An 18,366-nucleotide genomic window follows, 5' to 3' on the forward strand; every position below is an offset into this window, starting at 1 on the left:
ACTCTGTTGCCAAAGCTACAGTGCAGTGGGGCAATCTCAGCTCACTGCGGCTTCCACCTCCTGGGCTCAAGTGATCCTCCCACCTCAGCCTCCTGAGTAGCTGTGACTATATGCGTGTACCACCATGCCCAGCTAATTTTTGTACTTTTTTTATAGAGAAGGGGTTTTGCCATGTTGCCCAGGCTGGTCTCAAACTCCTGGACTCAAACCATCTGACTTCTGAGATTACAGGCATGAGCCACTGCACTGGGCCAGAAAAATATTTAATATTAACTTCTACCCCATACCATACACAAACATGAATTCTGGATGGAATGTAGATCTTTTTATGTGTGTGTGTGTGCACTTTTATTCAACTGGTCTCAAGTCAGTGCACAGGTAAGCCCTGGCTGCCTTCACCCACTCCCAGGGAGACCAAAAGCCTTCATACATCTCAAGTTGGGGGACAAAAAAGGGGGGGGCACGAAGGCTCATCATTCAAAATAAAACAAAATAAGAAAGTATTAAGGCGAAGATTAAAAAAATTTTGCATTCCATAATTTACACGAAAGCAATGCTATCACCTCCCCTGTGTGGACTCGGTAGACGACTGGGCCATTCTCCTTAGACAGAAGTGGGGTGGCTTTTAGGATGGCAAGGGACTTCCTGTAACAATGCATCCCATGATATTTGGAATGACTATTAAAAAAAAGAACAATGTACAATCAAAGTCCTCGGCCACACTGTAGAACTTTGGGGGATGCTCGCTCCAACCTACTGCTGTCACCTTCACTGTTCCACTTTTTAAATCCTGAGTCAAGCCAAAAAAAAAAACAAAAACAACAACAACAACAACAACAAAAAAAACAAATAAAGCCATGCCAATCTTATCTTGTTTCCTGCGCAAGTTAGGTTTTGTCAAGAAAAGGTGTAACACAACTAAGTCACAGTCCGCCTAGAAGCATTTGCGGTGAACGATGGAGGGCCAGACTCCTCATACTCCTGCTTGCTGATCCACATCTGCTGGAAGGTGGACAGTGAGGCCAGGATGGAGCCTCCAATCCACACAGAGTACTTGCGCTCAGGAGGAGTAACGATCTTGATCTTCGTCCTGCTGGGCGCCAGGGCGGTAATCTCCTTCCGCATCCTGTCGGCAATGCCAGGGTACATAGTGGTGCCGCCAGACAGCACTGTGCTGGTGTACAGGTCTTTGCGGATGTCCACGTCACACTTCATGATGGAGTTGAAGGTAGTTTCGTGGATGCCACAGGACTCCATGCCCAGGAAGGAAGGCTGGAAGAGCGCCTCGGGGCAGCAGAACCACTCGTTGCCAATGGTGATGACCTGGCTGTCGGGCAGCTGGTAGCTCTTCTCCAGGGAGGAGCTGGAAGCCGCGGTAGCCATCTCCTGCTCGAAGTCCAGGACGAGGTAGCACAGCTTCTCCTTGACGTTACGCATGATTTCCCGCTCCACGTGGTGATGAAGCTGTAGCGGCGCTCAGTGAGGATCTTCATAAGGTAGTCAGTCAGGTCCCGGCCAGCCAGGTCCAGATGCAGGATGGCGTTGGGGAGGGCATACCCCTCGTAGATGGGCACAGTGTGGGTGACCCCATCACTGGAGTCCATCACGATGCCAGTGGTACGGCCAGAGGCGTACAGGGACAGCACAGTCTGGACGGCCAAGTACATGGCTGGGGTGTTGAAGGTCTCAAATATGATCTGGGTCATCTTCTTGCGGTTGGCCTTGGGGTTCAGGGGGGCCTCAAACAGCAGCATGGGTTGCTCCTCGGGAGCCACACGCAGCTCATTGTAGAAGGTGTGGTGCCAGATCTTCTCCATGTCGTCCCAGTTGGTGACAATGCCGTGCTCAATGGGGTACTTCAGGGTGAGGATGCCTCTCTTGCTCTGGGCCTCGTCGCCCACATAGGAATCCTTCTGACCCATGCCCACCATCACGCCCTGGTGCCTGGGGTGCCCCACGATGGAGGGGAAGACGGCCCGGGCGGCATCGTCGCCCGTGAAGCCGGCCTTGCACATGCCAGAGCCGTTGTCCATGACGAGCGTGGTGATATCATCATCCATGGTGAGCTGGTGGCTGGTGTGGACTGGCAGTGGAGCGGCAAAGGCGAGGCTCTGTGCTCGCAGGGCGGACACAGCCTCGGCAGTGGAATGTAGATCTAAATGTGAAAGTTAAAATAATAAAAATCTCTTTAAAATAAAACATAGGATAATATCTTCATAATCTTTGCTTGTAGATGAATATTTCTTAAATAGGATACAAAAAGCACTAACTATAAAGACAAAAATGTAGTAGCTAGACTACTAAAATCTAAATCTAAAACAGAAAACTTTTGTTCATCAAACACACTAATCAGAGAGTGAAAGGGGAAGCCACAGAGTTGTATTAGTTCCAGTTTCTGGCCGTTATAAATAGTGCTCCCATGAACATACTTGTATATGTCTTTTGGTAAACATGTGTAAGCATTTGTGCTGGATACTTGGAGAATTTTTGGGTCATAGAGTATGCATATGCTCAGCTTCGGTAGACTCTACCACTGGTCAGCAGTAGCAGTAGCTAGATCAGCCTTCATAGAAGAGAGCCCATTCATAATCCCTGTATTAGTTATCTATTGCCACATAACAAATTACCTCAAAAGTTACAGGCTAAAAACAAGAAATATTTATTATCTCATAGTTTCTGTGGGTCGGGAATTTGGGTACCGTTAAGCTGGGTCCCTCTGCTTCAAGTTATCTCAACAGACTGCAGTCAAGACGCAGTGTGGGGCTGTGGTCTCATCTGAAGACTCAACTCGGAGGGATTCTCTTCTAAGCTCAATCATGTTGTTGTTGGTAGGCCTTAGTTCCTCATCATGTGGGCCTCTTTACAGGGCTGCTTCATGACATAGCAACTGGCTACCCCCAGCATGAGCAACACAAGAAAAAATGAGAAATAGCACCCATGATGGAAGCCCTTTTACTAACCTGATATCAGAAGTGATAATTGTCACTTCTGCCATATTGTATTTATCAAAATTAAGTTAATATGGAGAGGAGATTACACAAGGGCAGGAATGCCAGGAGACAGGAATCCTTGATGGCCATCATACAGGCTGCCTACCACAGCCTTCACCCCTGCAGCTATGACTACTCTGTTCATAGACCAACACTGAGGTAGCTGGGAAGACAGGCTGCTTGACATCCACAGGACAAGTCATCCTGTCCACTTGGTTATTAAGTGTCTCCACAGAGGTAGATATTCTTCAGTGAGTATTAACAGGGGACACAAAAATCACATGCTTTATGTGCACTCCTGGCCTCTTCCCTAGATTTCCTTTTCTGTGATTGCAAGTTTTGTTTCTTTTAGGTCTTTGATTTCTAAGTCTCTCCTGGGGCCCAGGAGCATTTCTGGAGTTATCCCTCAAAAAGTTAGCACTTCTCTACCACAGTGGGCATGGTCTATATGATACTCCCCTCTTAGGGTTTACCAGAATCTTCATAGGCAGTATCCTTACCCAACAGATACATCAGCATCATTGGATCTGCTGGGTCATGGCAAGTGAGCTTGCACTGTAGCCTAGACTTGAAGCAGAGTCCACTCTTGATCTGTGTCCCATTCAAAGCTGGCAGCATTCTGAATTACTCAGTGAATGAGTTGGAACAATATTTTTCCAAGTGTAGTTACTACCCTACTTGTTCAGAAAGTGATTATGGGGCCAGGATTGAGAAATGGGTAAGTCAAACAGAGAAAGAGGAAAAGCCAATGCAAAGGTGGATTATTGAGTTTGCCCTTGCTACACATGACTGGTGCTTGATTCCGCAAGATCGTCTGAGGGCCTTATGGAATGCATCTTAGAGCCATCTGCTGGCTGCAGAATGAAAGGGGAGTCACTGATCCATAGGCTCCTGTTCCCCTGTTCTCCTGTTTCCTGTCTCATGGGTGCACATGGCTTGGGCCTGAAGTAAGGCGCTATCATGTTGTACTCATGCAAAGCCTGAAAGTGATTGGGTACCACTGCAGGGGCTCCAGTAAGAGGCAAGACTGAAAGAGTTTGAAAAGATGCACAAGTGGAAGGGAAGGAAGGGGATCTTTCTAGGTCTCTCAGGCATCTAGAGTTAATTATCAGAGATATTTCACAAAAATATACTTTTATCAATGATATTAATACTTCCTTATTTAAGTAATCTCTCCAGGGGTGTGTTCTGCGGTTGGCTACTTGGTTTTATTGAATAGAAATAAAATATCATGGTAACTGTACATTGAGTTCTGGAGCACTGCAGAAGGCTCCTTGCATACAGGTTGCTTCATAGTTCCAGGAGGATAAAAACATGACCAGTCTATTGTTTTTGTAAAAATTAGAAATCTGTCTCAGTCCCACCCTTGATTTTTATAATATATACTGTGCATCTACTAGGCACTGGGCATTAAGCTTGATGCTAGGGATACCAAAATGAATGTAATTTGGTCTCTAATCTTGAGGAGCTTGGAGTCTAGTGAGAAAGAATGGTGTGAGGGGATGGCAAGAACTGTGAGTTAACAGCCCAGTAAGTGTACGGGGAAAACACCTCTCAATTGTAAGGGAGTCTGTAGTGTTCTTTAATAAAATACAGTTGACCCTTGTACAACATAGGTTTGAACTGTGCAGGTCCACTCATATGTAGATTTTTTTCAATAACAGTAGCACTGAGTAGACCTGCCTCTCCTGCTTCCTTTTCCACCCACTCCAACTTCTTTCACCTCTATCAATCCCTCTTTTTCCTCCTCCTCAGCTTACTCATTGTGAAGACACAAGGATGAAGACCTGTGTGATGATGCATTTCCACTTAATGAATAGTAAATGTATTTCCCTCTCTCTCTCTCTCTCTCTTTTTTTTTTTTTTTTTTTTTGAGACAGAGTCTTGGTCTGTCACCCAGGCTGGAGTGCAGTGGCATGATCCTAGCTCACTGCAACCTCCGCCTTCCAGGTTCAAGCAATTCTCCTGCCTCAGCTTCCTGAATAGCTGGGATTATAGGTGCCTGCCACCATATCTGGCTGATTTTTGTATTTTTAGTAGAGATGGGGTTTTATCATGTTGGCCAGGCTGGTCTCGAACTCCTGACCCCAAGTGATCTGACCACCCAAGCCTCCCAAAGTGCTGGGGTTACAGGTCTGAGCCACCATGCCTGGCCCCTTATGATTTTCTTAATAACACTTTTTTTCTCTAGCTTGCTTTATTGTAAGAATACAATATATCCTATATATAACATATAAATATGTGTTAATTGACTATTTATGTTATTGGTAAGGCTTCCAGTCAACAGTAGGCTATTAGTAGCTAGGATTTTGGTGAGTCAAAAGTTATATGTGATTTTTGACCGCACAGGGGGTTGGCACCTCTAACCACTGTGTTGTTCAAGGGTCAACTGTAGCACCTCAACCTTCCAAGATTGGCAATGCAGAATTATCACTCAGGGAGGAAATGGCTAGACTTTTCTCTTGTTCTGCCAGATTCACTCAGTGCTGTTAATCTCTCAGATCTCTTCAACCCTAAATCTCAAAGGTGGATGGACTTATCCCTTGTAAAGACCTTTATAAACTCATTCCTGTAGTTCACCTGAGGCCAGGCTGGAATATTTAAACAGTATTCAATTAGGTTTAAGGATAACAGAACAAAAGGTGCTAGACAGTGAGAAATGCAGCTTAGTTAGTTTCCATTTCAAATGCTGGAGGGCATCTCCCTGCCTAGATTCTGCAGGCCTCCCTACAGTTAGTACTCTCCTGAACTGACCTGAAATGGCCTTCCATCAGCCTGCCTCCTCAGAGTCCAGACCCGAAAGAGCAAAGCCCAGAGGAAGATGGTGTGTGTGGGGAGGTGGGGATTCAGGTTGTCTTAGTAGTCATCTTGCTGCAATGGGAAGTCTCTGTGACATATTATTAAATGGAAAACAAAAGGATTGTTCAAACAGCACTTATTTACATTCAAGAAATATTTATTAACTGCTGTGCGTAAGGCTTTGCTACATGTTGGGATACAGTGGTGAATAAGTCAAACATGAGTCCTTTTCATACAAAATTATGAATCAGACATGAATTCAGCATGATATCATTAATAATATGTACATTTTTATATTCATATGAATGTGAATTCTACCATGCTGTTAGTTTCTTATTTGGGACCTCTTTCCAAAATGACTTATTTATTTAACAAACTTTATGTTTGTTAAATATTATGTTGACAAAAAGAGCTAAACTCTGTGAAATACTTCAAGAGATTTATTCTGACCCAAATATGAGTGACCAATGGGCTGTGACATAGGCCCAGGAGATCCTGAGAACATGTGCCCAAGGTGGCCAGGTACTGGCCCAAGGTACCTCGGTGGCCCAAGGTACTGCTTGGTTTTACACATTCTAGGGAGACATAAGACATCAATCAATACATGTAAGATGTACATTGGTTCAGTCTAGAAAGGTGGGACAACTGGAAAAGGGGGGTCATCCAGGACATAGGCAGATTCAAAGATTTTCTGATTGGCAATTGGTTGAAAGAGTTATTATCTAGAGACCTGGAATCAATAGAAAGGAATGTCTGGGTTATGATAAGGGGTTGTGGACACCAAGGTTTTATCTTTCAGATAAGGCCTCCATGTAGCAGGCTTCAGAGAGAACAGATTGCAAATATTTCTTTTTTTCTTTTTTTTTTTTTTTTTTTTTTGAGACTGAGTTTTGCTCCTGTTTCCCAGGCTGGAGTGCAATGGCACAATCTCAGCCCACCACAACCTCTGCCTCCTGGGTTCAAGTGATTCTCCTGCCTCAGCCTCCCGAGTAGCTGGGATTACAGGCATGCACCACCATGCCTGGCTAATTTTGTATTTTTAGCAGAGACAGGGTTTCACCATGTTGGTCAGGCTGGTCTCGATCTCCTGACCTCATGATCCTCCTGCCTCAGCCTCCCAAAGTGCTGGGATTACAGGTGTGATCCACTGCACGCAGCCTGATTGCAAATATTTCTTATCAGACTTACAGAGTCTGTTCTATTGGTCTTAAGGTCACTTGTTAATGGTCAGCTGTGCTTGAATTACAAAAGAGAGGAGGGTATAAAGAGGCATGTCTGATTGCCCCTTCCCTTCATGGGCTGACCTAGTTTTTCAGGTTAACTTTGGAATGCCCTTGGCTGAGAGGAGGGGTCCATTCAGATAGCCCGGGGCGGGGTGGGGGTTCATAATTTTATTTTGGTTTACATTCATGTGGGGCTTAATAAGTACCAGCACTATCCTAAGCACTTTACAATTATTAGCTCATTTAAGTTTTTCATCATCTGCCTTTTACAGATGAAGAAACTGGGGCATAGAGAGGTTAAGTAACTTGTCCAATATTACACAGTTAGTAAGATGCAGAGCTAGGATTGACCCCAGGCAGTCTAGTCCCAGGGTTCACGTTCTTAACCACTACTGTAAACTCCTGAAACCTGAAACAAGTCTTTCTGATTCTTATCCTTAAAGGCGGGGCCAAACTCCTTAATCTTAACCCATAGACTCAAGAATACAATATAGAATGGTTGTCCCCTGATATCTGTGGGGTATTGGTTACAGAACTGCTAAGGATATCAAAATTCATGCTTGAGTGCACACAGAAGTTCCCTAGTTGGCCCTAAGAAACCCACAGAAAAGTGGGCCTTGCCTATATGTGGGTTTCTGCATCCTGGGAATACTGTATTTTCCATCCTTGTCTGGTTGTGGATGCAAAACCTGCCAATATGGAGGGCTGACTGTATTTATTGAAAAAACTCCTCTTCTAAGTGGGCCTGTTGCCAGAAAGCGGTCCCCATCCAGACCCCAGGAGCAAGTTCTTGTATCTCGTGCAAGGAAGAATTTGGGGCAAATCTATAAAGTGAAAGGAAGTTTATTAAGAAAGTAAAGAAATGAAAGAACAGCTACTGCATACAGCAGTGGCATGGGCTGCTTGACTGAGTATACTTATGGTTGTTTCTTGATTATATGCTAAACAAGGGGTGGATTATTCATGAGCTTTCCAGGAAAGGGTGGGGAGTTCCTGGGACTGAGGGTTCCTTTCCTTTTTAGACCATATAGGGTAACTTCCAGGTATTGCCATGGTATTTGTAAACAGTCAGGGTGCTGGTGAGAGTTTATTTTATTATGCTAATACATTATAATTAGCATATAATGAACATTGAGGACAACCAGAAGACACTTTTGTCACCATCTTGGTTTCAGTGGGGTTTGGCCAGCTTCTTTACAGCATCCTGTTTTATCAGCAGGGTCTTTGTGGTCTGTGTCTAGTGAAACCAGTCCTGCCAACCTCCCATCTTATCCTGTGACTAAGAATGCCTAACCTCCTGGGAAGAGAGCCCAGCAGATCTCAGCCTCATATTACCCAGACCCTATTCAAGATGGAGTTGCTTTGGTTCAAACACCTCTGACACACCTGCACAATTCGAAACTGTTGTTCAAGGGTCAACTGTATACACAGACACAGATAAACTCACAAAGTGTCCTCCAGAGCCTGGGAATGGGCCTGGAAACACACAATGGCAGTAGCAGCAGAGGTCTTTTGGCTGCTGAGGCTTACTGATTATTGATTTATAGTAAAGGCACAGATACAAATCAATTAAAACAAAGAGAAAGGGGGCAAAAGGAGGGAGGCAGAATTGGGGATTGGGGGGAAATAGCAGGTATTTGTATTGGGAAACCTAGTTTGAGAGAAACTCCTGCAAATTAGCACAAAACTGAGCTCTGAGCTTCTTGAAACCAAAGCAAAAAAGGAAAATATGACGAGTTACATGGTTTTTGCTACCTAATCAAAGGAAAGACCTTAACGGTAGCAAAAGCCCTAGCTGCACCATCTTTTGGTTTGTGGCTTGTAGCTGCTGTTTTTGTGTGTGTGTGTGTGTGTATTTGTGTGTGTGTGTGCATGTCATTTTGCTTTGGTAAGTTTGCTGTTGTGTTTTATCTACCCCTCCCTCCAGTATTTCACAGCGCTGCTGTGTGACTTGGAATTGCACTTCAGTATACCAGCCAGCAGAATAAAAATATTTATTGAATTCTGTGCCCATTGTGCACAAAACACAGGTGGAGGAGGTTGGGGAAGGAAGATTTATGGAAGACAAGAATCTTGCCTCTAAACATGTTTATGAACCAGGATTTATAACTAGGAAGCTGAACAAAACCCTTACGAAGGACCAAACAATAATTTAAAAAAGAAATATACTAAAAATAATGATGACTACCGGGTGACTCCAAAGCATCCAGGGAAGATTGAACAGGTGGGGTGAGTCATGGTAGACTTTGCTCAGTTTTGATCCTGGATTTAAAGTAAGGGCCTTGGGCTGGCGGGATAGAAGGGGATTCCAGGACCAGTCATGAAAGTGAGAATGAGTAAGTCAGGCTAGGGAAGGAAAAAGACAGTCATATGGGTGTCTTTGAAGGATGGTACCAAGAAATTTTAAAAAGGGGGTGGGCTCGGTGGCTCATGACTGTAATCCCAGCACTTTGGGAGAGTGAGGTGGGCCTCACCTGAGGTCAGGAGTTCTAGCCATCCCGGCCAACGTGGTGAAACCCTGTTTCTACTTAAAAAAAAAAAAAAAAAAAAAAAAAAAAAATTAGCCAGGCATAGTGGAACGCGCCTATAATTCCAGCTACTCTAGGGGCTGAGGCAGGAGAATCACTTGAACCCGGGAGGCGGAGGTTGCAGTGAGCCGAGATCAAGCCACTGCACGACAGAGTGAGAATCTGTCTCAAAAAAAAAAGAAAAAGAAAAGCAATTTTAAAAAGGGCGATTCTGCCCTGTGTTCCTCAGGAGATTCTCTTAGGAAGGGACTGCTAGAGCTCACTGTAGTTGTGCCTCATTTTATGCAACAAATATATTTTTGAACATATAAAATAGTCAAATGTTGTTCAGCATCTACCATGCGTCAGACAATGAGCTAGGTGTTTTAACCCTTATACCTAATCTGTAAAATGGACATTATTATTCCCATTTTGCAGACTGATCAGCTGCGAGGCTAAACAGCATATGTATCAGTGTTGTCTAGCTAATAGTCTAGCTATTAAAGGGTGGAACCTCGATTGTAAGCCGGTTTGTCTGATCAGGAAGCCCAAGCTTTTGTGTGCGACACACATTCTTGTAAGTTAAATATTTAGGATACACTATAAGTGATCATCTGAAGAAGTTCTATTAGTCATTTCCTTTGAAAGGCACGTTATCTACAAACCTTCTTGCAGGGATTTGAGGTAAAGGGCAAGGATTTTCTTGACTGCGTGCATGATGGCAGTTTGTTTCACTACACATGCATCACTGCCTCATCTGACACCAGATAATGACATCGAAAATACCCTTAATACATTTTTTAGGTCACTCCGTCCATTAAGCAGATAATCCCGCAAAGCAACGTGCCAGAGAGACGTTAGTTTCCCCAAAGGCCCAGGCTGTGGAGACTGGGATAGTGTAACGCGCCTGAAGTAAAAAGAGGAGCAGTCCGAGAGAGAGGAGGAGGGCACGTTTCACTACGGGTAAAGGGGCGCACGACGGGTAAAGGGACTGGCGGGAGCAGGGTACCGCCCTCTAGTAAACCCGCCCCCGCGGGGCGTGGTGGGGACGCCGGGCCGCGCAGCCTGCGCATGCGCGCCGGCGACCACGCCTAAATAGCCGCAGCCTCTGCGCGTCGCCCTCCACGGTTATCCCGACTCTCCGCCCCTCCTTCTCGCGGCGCTCGAGGGACCATGGCCGATCCTCGCGTGAGACAGATCAAGATCAAGACCGGCGTGGTGAAGCGGTAAGAAGCCGGGAGCGGCGCCCTGCACCTCCTCTTCGTCACCTCATGGCGGCCCGCGAGGCTGAGCGGAGCGCAGGCCCGAGGAGGCCCGAGGCGGGCTCCGAACTCCAGGCCGCACCCGGGGCTCCGCAGTTGGCTGGGACTGGCAGGGACCCAGCGGGGCGCGCTGACGCCCGAGCCCGCCGGCCTCGCACGCCGCTTCCCGTCCCTCTCCGCTCACTGGCCGCTCTGATTTGCGGGGAGAGTCGGCGGTGGCCCGGTTTCTCGGCGTCCGCGGTGGGAAGGTGGTGGGCCAAGGTCTGCGGGGGCGGGAGGGCGGGAGGGCGGGCCGGGCCCTGATCCCGTCCCTCCTGTGTGCGCGCGCCGGCCTCTCCTTGCTGAACTTGGCTCGGGGAAGCGGGATCCCAGCTGTGCTCTCAAATGGGCTTGAAAGCAGGCTCTGAAGTTTAGGGGGATGCGGAGGATCTGGGCCTCGTCAAAAAAGAGACCGTAGTGGAGCCGTGTGACCTAACATGGCTGGCGTGACTGGCAGGCTTTGAGAACTGGGCCTGAACTTCTAGCACACTCAGCAAACTTATGTGGCCTCACTTTCTCCAGTCAGATTCCCCGAAGCTCGCCCCAGAGGCTGTGAGATGCTGTTTAAATAACTTGTGAACCAGAAGTATCTGAGACAGGTCTTAATTTGGAATGTTTATTTTGCCAAGGACGTGCCCATGACACAGCCTCAGGAGGTCCTGATGACATGTGCCCAAGGCGGTTGGGGCACAGCTTGGTGTAATAAGTTTTAGGGAGACCTCAGATATTAGTCAATGTGTAAGGTGTACCTTGGTTCCCTCCAGAAAGGCAGGACAACTAGAAGGATGGGGGGCATCCAGGTCATAGATAAGAGACAAATGGTTGCATTCTTTTGAGTCTTTGATCAGCTTTTCACTTAATACACAATTTACGTGTGAGAGAGGGATAGAAGAATAGTCACTTATGCCTTAGTCGGCTAAATGAATCTGCGATTTTACATACACAGTAGGGCAGAGGAAGCAGTCAGTTACGCATTTGTCTCAGGTGGGTAGAGGGGTGACTTTGAGTTCTGTTCTTTGTCCCATACCTGTGAAGATAAGCTATCAATTTACATTGCCAGGGTGGAATACAACAGAACTGTTTTAGAGTGAAGGTCTTGAGGCCCACAAGGAATTTCCTTGGGGGCAAATTGTCAGGGAGGTATGTAGCTTTTTTTTTTTTTTTTAATCTTTGTAGCCATCTTATTCAGGAATAAAATGAGAGGCAGGTTTGCTTGATGCAATTCCCAGCTTGACTTTTCTTTTTGGCTTAGTGATTTTGGGGTCCTGAGATTTATTTTTCCTTTCACAAACTCATGGGTAGTGCAGTCCTGTAATTTGCTCAAATTCCTGTAAACCAAGAAGGTACCTGAGACAGGTCTCAGTCAGTTTAGAAGTTTATTTTGCCAAGGTTAAGGATATGCCTGTGACAGCCTCAGGAGGTCCTGATGACATGCGCCCGAGGTGGTCAGGCTACAGCTTGGTTTTATACATTTTAGAGACAGAAGACATCAATCAATACATGTATGATGTACATTGGTTTGATCTGGAAAGGGAGGACAACTCAAAGGGGGCTGGGGACAGTTCCAAGTTATAGGAGGTTTTCCAATTGGCAGTTCGTTGAAAGAGTTTATCTTAAGACCTGGAATCAATACAAGCGAGTGTGTCTGGGTTAAAATAAAGGGGTTGTGGAGATCAAGGTTCTTATTAGGCAGATGAAGCCTCCAGGTAGCAGGCTTCAGAGAGAATAGATTGTAAATGTTCCTTATCAGACTTAAAAAGGTCCCAGACTCCTAGTTAATTTTCTAGTGGATCAGGAAAAAGACCTGGACAGGGAAGAGGGTTCTCTACAGAATATAGATTTTCCCCTTAAGAGACATCTTTGCAGGGCCAATTCAAAATATGTAAAGAAATATATTTTAGAGTAAAATGCTTTTATTTCTTTCAGATCCCGCTATCTGTCCTGTGATGCCATACTAGAGTAAGGCTGGAATTTGGTGTCTTATTGTTACAAAAAGCCTTAAGATCTGTTTTAATGTTAGTGCTGCTCAATTGTTCCTGAGTTCCAAAGGGAGGAATGTGTAATGAGACATGTCTGACCCCCTCTTCCCATCATGGCCTGAATTACTTTAGAATGCCCTTAGTTGAGAGGAGGGGTCCATTCAGACGGTTTTGGAGCTTAGAATTTTGTTTTTAGTTTGCATTCCTGAGTGCTGGTAGACCCTTCAGTGTTCATTAGAACTTTATTGTTCAGACCCAAGAAGAGCAAACTTTTTGATGAAGTATTACAAGAGAAAAGATAAACAGCCTTCTGAAGAAGCAAGTTATTTTGTTGTAGCAATGTCTGCTAAAGAAACCAACTGGCTTCCTGTTCGCCCACCTTTCCTTTGTTTATTGATATTTCCACCAGAGGAAGGACTAGGCAAAAGGGAGAATAAATTCACTTTTTAAGATAATGCTTCTGAGTTTTAGCACAGCGTCCCACTGTGCTTCCCGGGAAGCTTTATTGCCAAGGCAATAAGGAGACCATGTGAGTAGGAGTTAAATGCACAGCCATTTGTGAAGTGAGACTGCTTGGGTTCAGATCTTGATTCTGCCCTTTATTCTATGTTGTGGAATATATTACATTGTGCTGTGCCTCTTTTACCTTATTTGTAAAATACAGCAAGCACCCAACTCAAGCAGTTGTTGCAAGAACTGCCTGCTATGCTGTTTAATACAGTATGTGGCAAATAGCAAGTGGGTAGTAAATGTTCATAACACTGTTTGGATTCTCATTTTACATATGAGAAACTGAGGTTTAATGAAGTTAAAAAAAGAAAAAAAACTTGTCTAAAGTCACACTACTCGTTAGTGGCAATGCAAGGAAAAGGACCAAGGTTTCAAATCTACAACTTTCTCCTTTAAGCTACAGTGCTCCCGTAAAGAGTATTTTTAAAATTTGTAATAGGAAGGGAATGGAGATGTATATTTGAAAATATAAATAATCCATCCTGTCCCTCAGCTCAGAGTTCTTTTTACCAGACTTTTACCAGACTGGTTCACTTTTACCAGACTTGCTTGGGTTATGTCATTTTAGTCAGTATATTTGGCAGAACTATCAGGGTGTGTTGCAGAGTGCTGTAGAATGAAAGTCATGAGAAATGACTTCTAATGGTAGTTTCCCATTCATTTAGTTATATGACCTTGACATTTCTCATTCCAGTGATCTCTACTAGTTTATAAAATTACTTAGTTCAAGTAGTTATATGCTGACAATACATATTCTAGAGAAAATACTCATTGAGATTATTATAAACTAAGTTTTTGACTTTTCAGAAGTTTTCAATGCTTATGTAAACTGCTTAGAAATAAATTTATCATTTTATGAAACTTTGTGATAGTTTACTATTATCTCAAATTGCTTATAAATTAATGGAAGTGTCTCCCATACATTTTAAAATGACTTTTCTGTTGACATTTTGGGGTATAGCTTCCCACTTATGTATTAAAATGCAATTAAAGAAAAACCCCTAAACTTTCTGTTTTAGCTGCTTGTTACTCACATTTTGCCTTGGTATATCACCATCTAACTCCATAGATATTGTCCCCTATTGTCTCTTGTTATTTTTCACCTGAAAATTATTTTGCTATGACTCTTTCCATCTTCTACCTTAGTATCCTATTTTTATTTTATTATTATTTATTTTTATTTTACTTTAAGTTCTGGGATACATGTGCTGAACGTGCAGTTTTGTTATATAGGTATATATGTGCCATGGTGATATGCTGCACCTATCGACCCGTCATCTAGGTTTTAAACCCTGCAACCTATTTTTAAAAATCTATATTTTACCTCAGCAAAGAAAAAAATAGATGAGGCAGCAATGGTAACATATTACTAATTGTTGGGGCTGAATGATCATGGGGCTTCATTATATTTTTCTGTACATAAGTTGAACATTTTTCATGATAAAAAGGGTCTAAAAGATATGCTTTTTTCCTCCTCTCTCCAAATTTAGTTTCAAAGATATCTTAATTCATGATTCAGACATGTTCTTGCTTTTGTGAAAGGGATTCTGTTCTTTTCTTTTCTTTCTTTTTTTTTTTAATCAGTGGTTTAAAAACCTATCCTTGACACTATTTTAAATCTGTTGTTGACACTCTTTTTCTGGTTAGATGTTCATTTTCCATAGCCTCATTTATCTTCGGAAGTCACAATCTTTATTTGGAAGAAGAGGTTTAAAGTCATTATTCATGCCCCAAATCCTTCAATTTTCTCTCTAGAAATTGAGAGCAACTAGAAATTATATTCTAGGTATTTGTCCTAGAGTTCAATTTGGGTAGGCTATACTAGAAAGGGTGGATTAATTTAGTTTCTGATTAGACCTGCTGGAACCCTTCAGGTGACTCAGAAGTTCCTGATAGTGGGTCCGAGGAAGAAATGTGGACAGGCAGGTTGAATGTTAGGGGAATATGGAAACAGGCAATAAGTAGATGATGGTATTTGGCGTGTGGGAGATCCAGCCATGCGTGGAAGACGGCCATTTCAGCATGTTGGCAAAATGGCAGAGTTGACCTAATGGATAGCAGCCCACATTATAAAGTAGAAACAAGTTTCAGGGCCGGTATTTTTAGGCCCTGGGAAAATAGGCCGGAGGTTTACCGTTAGTGTCTTGTTCCTAGAGAAACTTTGTTACCTTGTACAGTAGATGGCAAAGCATCTGATTTCTGGGAAGTGAGTTTCAAGAGAGAGAGGTTAGATTACTAGGAATAAAGAGTCTAGATACTAGGAATGGCTTAGAAGGTGAGAGTTGGACAGAATGAGGCTGAATTGGTGCTAAGCCTCTGACTGAGGGCTCCTTAAATATCTTCCAGCAACAAGATTTTAATAGTATTGTTGTTATTTTTAGTTGACACATACATATTTACAGGGTACCCTGTGATATTTTGTTACATGTATACTTTTTTTTTTTCCTGAGGACTAATTCTTGCTGTGAAACTAGAGAAATGTATGTAACAGAGGCTAGATGGGTTATTATATTATTTTTATTTTTATTTTTTCAGAGTCAGAGTCTTGCTGTGTCACCCAGGCTGGAGTGGACTGGTGTGATCTCGGCTCACTGCAGCTTCTGCCTCTTGGGTTCATCCCTGCCTCAGCCTCCTGAGTAGCTGGGATTACAGGTGTCTGCCACCATGGCTGGCTAATTTTTGTATTTTTTAGTAGAGACAGGGTTTCGCCTGGCTGATCTTGAACTCCTGACCTCAGGTAATCCACCTGCCGTGGCCTCCCAAAGTGCTGGAATTATAGGCGTGAGCCACTATGCCTGGCCCTAGGTGGGTTATTATACTAAGTTTCTTTGAGCAGCAGCCTTTGTTCCCATGTGACTCACTGGTAGTGGGTATTAGTTGGCAGGTTTGGGTGTAGCTGGCTCTTTGTTTTTTGTTTTTTTTTTTTAAGATTTGGATCTATGTTTCCAGCAGATTGCTAGACCTATTGATATCTGTGACAGGGTCACAACTAATCTGGCAGCTCTAGCAGAGTTACCAAATAATACTCAGTTTTTTCCCCCAGCACAGAACTGTTGAACACTCTGGTTTTTTTTGGAGCGGGGGAGGATATCTAGGTGGCATCAGTTATCCCAGTTTGCCTGAGACTGAGGGGTTTCCCAGGATGTGGAACACTTCACTGCTAAAACTGGGAAAGTCCCAGGCAAACTGGAATGATTGATCACCTCTTCTGTAACTAGCTAACATAGCTCTGTTTTATGTGTTCTGTGATTTATTTGGAGGCTATTTGTAGATAGTACAACTGTGAGTTGTATGTTGTACCTTAATTTAAAACTTAAGTGCATGGTGTAAATATGAATCCTTGACAGAGTAGCTTTTGTTCTATATTTAAATTATTAATGATTTAGAAAATAATTTTCACTAAAGTAGGAGAAAATGCAGAATTGATATTTTCTAAATGTGGTATTTCAGCTAAGTGACTTGTATGCACCAAAAGTTTCCAAGTGGGATTCATGTTCATAAAAAACGTTTGTTTTTTATTAGACTTGTGATAAATTCAAGAAATTCTTCTGCAAGTAAAAAACACTCATAATCATTTAACATAAAAGGTTATTTAACTTTAAAGCCAGCTTTCAATAAAGCCTGTTAAACTAGTTCACTGGTGAGTGAATGAATTGATTAAAAATACTTTCTTAAATATATCTTTTTATAACCATTTTGGATTGGTAATGGCTTAAAATCCAATGTGAACAAAGAATGTTAGGGCATTGGAAGTAGCACTGACATTGGCCCATAGTTTTCCTCTGATTAAATGAAAGTGACACCAGTAGATTAGAATGAGACTAGGACAATTCACACTGCAATTTTGTTAGTTTAACTTTAACAATCTTTTAACACTCTTGTTTAAGTGTAGCTGACATACCATAATTACAAATCTACAAGCCTTGATTATAGAATTTTACATCATGAACCTGTGGGGAAATTGTATTGATTTTTTTTTTTTTAATAAAGCAAGCATTGTTCCCAAACTGTGGCATCTTCCGAAGTTTGTTTATATCTACATCCTATATACAACTGTGTATGGTGTATATGCTATGTATAGCAGGCATGAAGACAACATGAAAGGTATGTAAAATCTCCACTATTAGTTCAATATATATTATACTGATATAAAAAGTGAAGAATGCAAATGACACATATACTTAAGTAGACGTAAAGTTTCCCCCCATTAGCTTTAGCTGTTTATATACTTATATTTAAAGCAATGATGCATAGAAGTATGGTGGACTGTATCTGGGATAGGTTAAGAACATAGTCCTGTAAATTATTCCTGTAAGATTTGCTAGCTTTGTTTTCTTTTATCCTCTTTTGCACTGTACCCCATTGCTAAGTTCAGCCAGATGGCTACCTTCCTACTTTGAAATTTAGCTAGTTCCTTTAGGAATTTGTGTAATGTATTCAGTTCTCCAAAGTGGTGGTCAGAGGCCATGTCAAAATGGATTGCAGGTGGTCAGCTCTTCACCACATTCTGTTAACTACTTGGCAAGTAGTTACTCTTAGGAGCAATACAGCAGGCAACCAGATGTCTCTTCAAGCTGGAGAGGGAGAAGGCTAAGGCCACTCATCATCACAGTTTTCCCAACACAAGGTATTTTATTCTCCAGGTTGAATGTGGAGATGAAAGATCTTTGGCCCTGTATGTGTATGGGTGTTTTGTTTTTTCATTGCATTTTTTTGTTTGGTTGGAAATTTTGAAAATCTGTAGTAAGCAAGGTTGGAAAATTTTATTAATAATGGCAGTCTAAAACTCTTAAGACAGTAAATGCTTAGATGTGTGATGTCTATTCCAGTATTCTACTTCCAGTAATACCTTTATAAAAGAATATAATAATGTTCTATTGTGATGCTGTTGTGTCCAAATAGAACTGATTTTTTTCTTAATAACTTGTCATAGGTCTAACTAAAGATCACTCATTTAGCAGCCTCACTCAGAACCTACATCTTACTGTCTTTGAATCATCTGGTATGGTGTTGGCATATTATACTCAGTAAAAGTCTTTGCAATGAACAGATGAAGG

The 18,366-nt window shown here is 42.9% G+C and overlaps 1 protein-coding gene and 1 pseudogene across 2 annotated transcripts in view; one reads left to right on the top strand and one right to left on the bottom strand.

Moving 5' to 3' along the window:
- Nucleotides 1-846: 846 nt before the first annotated feature.
- LOC101153347 (actin, cytoplasmic 1-like) lies at nucleotides 847-2,060 on the bottom strand (annotated as a pseudogene).
- Nucleotides 2,061-10,565: 8,505 nt separating this feature from the next.
- Nucleotides 10,566-18,366, top strand: part of TBCA (tubulin folding cofactor A) — an 84,798-nt gene continuing 76,997 nt past the window's right edge. The window contains exons 1-2 of one of the 2 annotated variants that reach the window (XM_055366976.2): nucleotides 10,580-10,745; nucleotides 12,747-12,779. In XM_055366976.2, the coding sequence (XP_055222951.1) occupies nucleotides 10,693-10,745; nucleotides 12,747-12,779 (86 nt within the window). In that variant the 5' untranslated portion in view covers nucleotides 10,580-10,692. Of the gene's footprint in view, nucleotides 10,746-12,746; nucleotides 12,780-18,366 lie in introns of both variants that reach the window. The other variant, XM_031003538.3, reaches the window with a different exon arrangement.

Source organism: Gorilla gorilla, chromosome 19, assembly GCF_029281585.2.
Source record: "Gorilla gorilla gorilla isolate KB3781 chromosome 19, NHGRI_mGorGor1-v2.1_pri, whole genome shotgun sequence".
NCBI lineage: Eukaryota > Metazoa > Chordata > Mammalia > Primates > Hominidae > Gorilla > Gorilla gorilla.